Source organism: Simochromis diagramma, unplaced genomic scaffold (assembly GCF_900408965.1).
Source record: "Simochromis diagramma unplaced genomic scaffold, fSimDia1.1 OVJJ01000216.1, whole genome shotgun sequence".
NCBI lineage: Eukaryota > Metazoa > Chordata > Actinopteri > Cichliformes > Cichlidae > Simochromis > Simochromis diagramma.
Window position 1 is genome coordinate 4,914,023 of NW_024386883.1, and position 5,440 is coordinate 4,919,462.

The 5,440-nt window shown below is 41.9% G+C and overlaps 1 protein-coding gene across 2 annotated transcripts; it reads right to left on the reverse strand.

Moving 5' to 3' along the window:
• Positions 1-1,086: 1,086 nt before the first annotated feature.
• On the reverse strand, positions 1,087-3,605 carry cfap298 (cilia and flagella associated protein 298). Of its 2 annotated transcripts, XM_040033220.1 has the most exons (8): positions 3,461-3,605; positions 3,053-3,223; positions 2,701-2,868; positions 2,413-2,480; positions 2,162-2,320; positions 1,822-1,953; positions 1,630-1,725; positions 1,089-1,553 (listed from the first exon to the last, which is right to left on the reverse strand). In XM_040033220.1, exons 2-8 carry the CDS (start codon positions 3,189-3,191, stop codon positions 1,443-1,445), a joined length of 873 nt encoding a protein of 290 aa, XP_039889154.1. In that variant the 5' UTR covers positions 3,192-3,223; positions 3,461-3,605; the 3' UTR covers positions 1,089-1,442. The 2 variants fall into 2 exon arrangements, with proteins under 2 accessions (XP_039889155.1, XP_039889154.1); XM_040033221.1 differs by lacking the exons at positions 2,413-2,480; positions 3,053-3,223; positions 3,461-3,605 and having other exon boundaries at positions 1,087-1,553; positions 2,701-2,778.
• Between the last annotated feature and the right edge of the window lie 1,835 nt (positions 3,606-5,440).

Consider the following 5,440-nt stretch of genomic DNA (forward strand, 5'->3'; position numbering starts at 1 on the left):
TGGTCAGCTACAATATTTGCACCAGCCGTGCCAAGGAAATATTCCTCACATCATTACACCATCACTGTTAATACAATGCATGATGGATTTATACTTTAAAGATGTTTACACCAAATTCTCACCTTCAATCCAAACGTCACAGCTGACCGTGATTTTACAGTCTTTACAGTCCAATTTCGGTGACCCTGTGTGAATTGTAACCTCAGTTTCGTGCTCGTAGCTGACAGGAGCAGCAGTGTGGCCCTCTGCTTCAAAGATGCTTATTTGAGCTACTGTTTCCTATCAGCTGGAAGAAGTCTGGCTATTCATTACTTGCTGTCATGTGAGTGACTGATTAGATATTTGCATCTCTTGAACAGGTGTAGCTAATTAAGCGGCCAGAGGGTGTATTACTGCACTAATTCCTGATCAAGCAGTCTCATAGCGGCTGTGTTTGTGATATAAACCGAAGAACATGTCAGGGAACAGATCCTGTAATCTAAAGAGATCACTAAACTAAGAAATACAAATGCATGTAAAGACCATTTGATGTATTACAAAAACAAGAATCAGGAGGAGGGGGATAACATTCCAAGGAAAAATAACAAATGTTCAAGTGTAAGGTATTCTCTGAGACTAGTGATAACTTCATGACAGATATTTCCTTATCGCCTCCTATTAGATATTCTTTGATTGGATCATCCACTGCGGACTTAATACAAAGCAAGTGACAGCACCTTTGGTGATGAGGTTTATATAATCTTCTAGAGTAAAGCTTTGACCAATCAAAAAAGAAAAAACTTTAAGAGAATTTCAGACTTTTTGGAGGCATTTTGTGAAACTTGATAGAACTCTCTGGATAACTGCTTCGTCTCCGTCAAAAGTTCAAGGGGATGACAACTCAGTCTGAACTCTACACCTTTCTCAGTCCTGCTGGGATGACCTGAACTGTGTGGAAACTTCCTGACTGCGAGCAACTTTCACAGGCGTTTGTTTGTCTCATTACTGAGAAGACAAAGAGAGGAAAGGTGTAGCATCCTTGTCCCTGCACTCCCAGGGATGTAAAACTACTGATATTGATCAATTTTTGTGTTCACGTGATCAAAATATAAAACACGGAATAAACTTTATTTTTTTCATACAGACTCAATAAAAAACAACATGGTGAAACTGATAAAGGAACACTGGGAGAAAATTTATATTTAAATAAATCAAACACCAGCCTCAGTTTCACATTATGTGAAGTTATGATGAACTTCAGGACGGTTACAGAGGAGGAGAAACTCCAAGATATAAGAGCACACAGGCTGAATCATTAGTACTATCTGGATGATGTCACATGAGACCAAGAGGAAGCTCATTTTAAGATTTTGAAAAGGCAACTTGTCCAGCTGAATACAGAGCTGTTGAACTCCAGATGACAGAAGTGGCTCCGAGGTGGGTTTGTAGAGTGTTGCTGGTCTTCATCTCGGCCCCCATTTGATATTAGTGAGACCCTGAAACTGTCTTTTGAGGGCCTGCCTGTCTGACCACTCTGAGTCCAGGTAGCTATCATCGTCCGCCTCCTCCAGTTTCTAAAAATGCGACAAAGAAAAGATTAGAATGTTTGTTCAAAGCCAAATGTTTATAACATGTGACACATTTCCTCACCTTGAGCTCTTCCTGCCTTCTGTAATAGTGCATCATCATCTGTTTCTGCTGGTCATCGGTGATTACAGGTTCTCTCGCTGGCGCCCCCTGTCCTTTCTAAAGTGAATAGCAAAAGGGTTTAAAAAACCCCCTCAAAAACATATGATGAAGGTCACGGGCCTCAAACATACTTTAGATTGAAATGGCTCTCACCTTTTGGATTTTAACCACTAGCTTTGTCTTTTCATTTCTGCCAATGTAGTCCTGCAGTTTTTTGCCCCTCTGCATCTCTTTGGCAGCCCACCACAGCTGGCATTCGTCGTCTGTGATCACCTGCAGAGACGCCTGAGATGAAGAGAAAAGTAGCAGAAACAGTTGAGAGAGGGTAAAGGCAATTTCATGAGCTTCAAATTAATTTAAAAATAAGACACCTTTTTAAAATAACACCTCCAATGATCATACCATAAATGGAAGATAAAAATTCCTATAGCAGTTAAGTTAAATGCTTCTGCTAATTTTATGTGGCCATCAGCCTCCATTTCAGCTGTTTCACCTGTGTTCCTGAAAGGTCTTCCTTGTCCTCTAATTCCATCCTGATTGGGTCGTGAGGAGGCAGCCCCATGGGGTACACGATCATGACCGCCCCCCTTAGCTGATCCAGTGCTTCCTTTATCATTTCCACAGTGACACAAACATTGGCTTGAACTTGTTTCTGCATGATAAAGAGAATGACGTAATTTGTTTGTGACGCCCTTTTTGAACAAAGCAAAAAGTAACGATCAACCGTTAAAGCAAATAACTCACTTTGGAGATGAGCGCCATTGCAGCCTCCACCGTTCTCATCAGCACCTCTTTCATTTTATCATTAGGCGCTAGTAGAAGGCAAAGGGATGGTTTAAACATGCATTCTTGCAAATAAAAAGGATTGCTTGCAAAATTGTCATCTTTACAAAGGAAATGTGAGTAGTATTATCTACAGCTGTTACGTGCTATCAGATATCATTTCATATAATTGCACAAAGTCAGGAAACCAGGCTTTAACTACAGAGCTATATTAAATCATGCAAACCCAAACGGATGTTACAGTCTCACCTTGTCCATTCCTCCTCCCAATCTCATCCTTTCTAAACACAGAGCCTCCACTGGGGATGCACTTTTCTCCCCATTCATCCCTCAGGTTTAGCTCCTCAATCTGCTCCTCTGTCAGCCCCTGCATGTTGGGTGGCAGTGAGATGCCATGGTCTGCAAGCTCGGGAATCTCTGAGGGCACACAGAGGAACAAGCAGATCTTTGTCAGAGGTCCACTTACAGGGTTGAATTATGCTATTTGGGGAACTCAGAGACACGAAACTGGTCAAAATAGAGTGGACCAGCACTGATGTAAAGTTTCAACAGTAGTGAGGTGCAGGTTTGAGTCGTGGCAGCGCCGAGGGTGTGTTTTCACCTGAACCTAGTCTCTCCACTTTGAGCCTTCCGTTGTAAATGGCAGTAATTTGCTGGATCAGAGTTTCCAGAGGGGTGTCCACGGTGGTGTTAAAAAGAAAAAGGCTTTCGTCTCCACGCTTCACGTGAAGTTGCACCATTTCGCTAAGCAACACCTGCTTACCCCACCTTCCTGAAAGATAGGTTTGAAAGAGAAGAAAGTTGGGGCCTGAATGAAACTTGAACACCACCAACCACTTTCCCTCAGTAGGACAACAGTGCGTAACCATAGCGACAGCCGTGCCTGTCGCGGATGCTTCCAGAACACACATAGCTAACGTTAGCTCTATGGAAGCTAACTGTTATGGCTGCTCACGGTGATACTGTCTGTTGTTATTTGCTCACAGTGACCTACAGCGGTGACACGTACCTATACAGTAAAACGTGAAGCACTGTGTTCGGTCCCTCCAGTTTAACCTGCGCTCACACTAAACAGCTCACACTGTTTACAACCGGTGGCATTACTTCCCAATTACGATTGGTCAGCCCGGCTGCTTTCTTCGACTGTAATTTGGAGGACACTTCGTGCTATAAAAGCTGTGACACTGCCCCCTAATGGAGCACAGCGGCAACACTGTGCTCCATTTCCAATGTGCAAAGAGAAACCGGCTAGAAGCGCTCACCTTGTTTGCCATGCTCGTCACGTTAAAATCCTTTAATTTCCTCGTTACTCATGATGGCATCTTAAGGAAATAATTAGGATCTTTTAAAAGTCCTTAATTTAAAATAAATATTATGGCATAACAATGTACTGTATGTTTCTAAAATTTCAAAAGACTATCCAGGAATAAGGGGCATTTTTATGCAGTCAAAAACCAACAAGTACTCATGTGTCAACATACATTTATTTATTTTTTGCATACATACAACATAAACTGCTTCATACATAAATGTGCTGTCTGCTGTGCACATAAATTATGGAACATTGGATATTAATGTGAATTACAGCTCCAAGTTTTCACTTTAATACATACAGAATATGTTCCACAACACAGACTCTTAGTTACTATGGATTATAGCCATAAAAAGGGACACCAACCTCACAAAAGGAGCATTTTATTTCCTATAAAATGTCATCTCGAACTGTGACATGACACAAAGCGCTGGCTAGTCACCTACTGTTAATGCAGATACAGTATCTACTGCACAGTTTGAATAACACAGATGCATTTTAGAGATGACACTTACATGTAAGCAGAGGCAGCCGATACACTTGCTTACATAGAGAGCTACTGCCTTCATTGCAGTGAATGAAGATTATCTTTGCGTATTTTACAAGTGTTTAAACAGAAAGCAGAAGCATTAGTTAGGTGGCGCGTTCTTAAATCTGATGTTCATCTTTCATGAACCACTGTAATGCTTTTCAAATAACATAATTCCTGAAGGCTGGGGGAAATGGCATGTGTCGAGGCATGGTACCTGTTGCTCATCCTTCTGCAAATCTATTGCTTATCATCACCGTCAACGTTAACGCTGACTAACAGCAGTGAAAAAGTGAAGTAGGTAGTACAGGACAAAATACTGACACATCACCTCTGACAACACACACACACACACACCTGAAGAATGGTTACGATATCAGTGAGGCTCAGTCATAAAACACCCTCAAACAACTAAGGGATAGATATCACATGTGGATCAGAAAAAGCTGAGATTTTGACACCCAACACTCAAATCAAACTTCTGTCTGGAATGTGGGCCACACTGGAAATGTGTTCTGCTGACGCATCTGGGTCTGAGCAGAGTGTGTAGTTCAGTCTAATGAAGTCAGTCAAGATGGTACTCAGAGTACTCAATTGTACAGAGGCATTCTTATTTAGATGGAGAGTGGCATGAGACCCCCCCCCCACGAAACAGTCCTGTCTTGTATTGTCAACATTGCTGCGTAACAGCCTGTGTGTAGCCTCTGGCAGGCTGAGGGAATACATACACAGCTGCAGCCAGGAAAAAGTGAATACAGTAGCTGTTAGTGCAGAGCCTGTAAGGAAATACACCGCTTATACTCAAAAGGGAAAAGCTCCGGTATTCCACTCTTAAGTCTGTACACGCACTCACATCCAAATACAAACACTGTCAAACACGATAAGAGACGATTATGCACTTCAAACACATCACTTCTCACCACAGTAACATTACGATTATTCAGAATAAGTTCTATTAGAAATAAGAAGCATTTTAAACAAAGACTAAAGTGGGAAAAAAAAGTGCCCTCTTGTTGATGCATGGCATGTGCTTGCTGCCATGAACACAGATCACATCATCTTTGTACTGTAAAAGACACACACACACACACACACACACACACACACACACACACACACACACACACACACACACACACACACACACA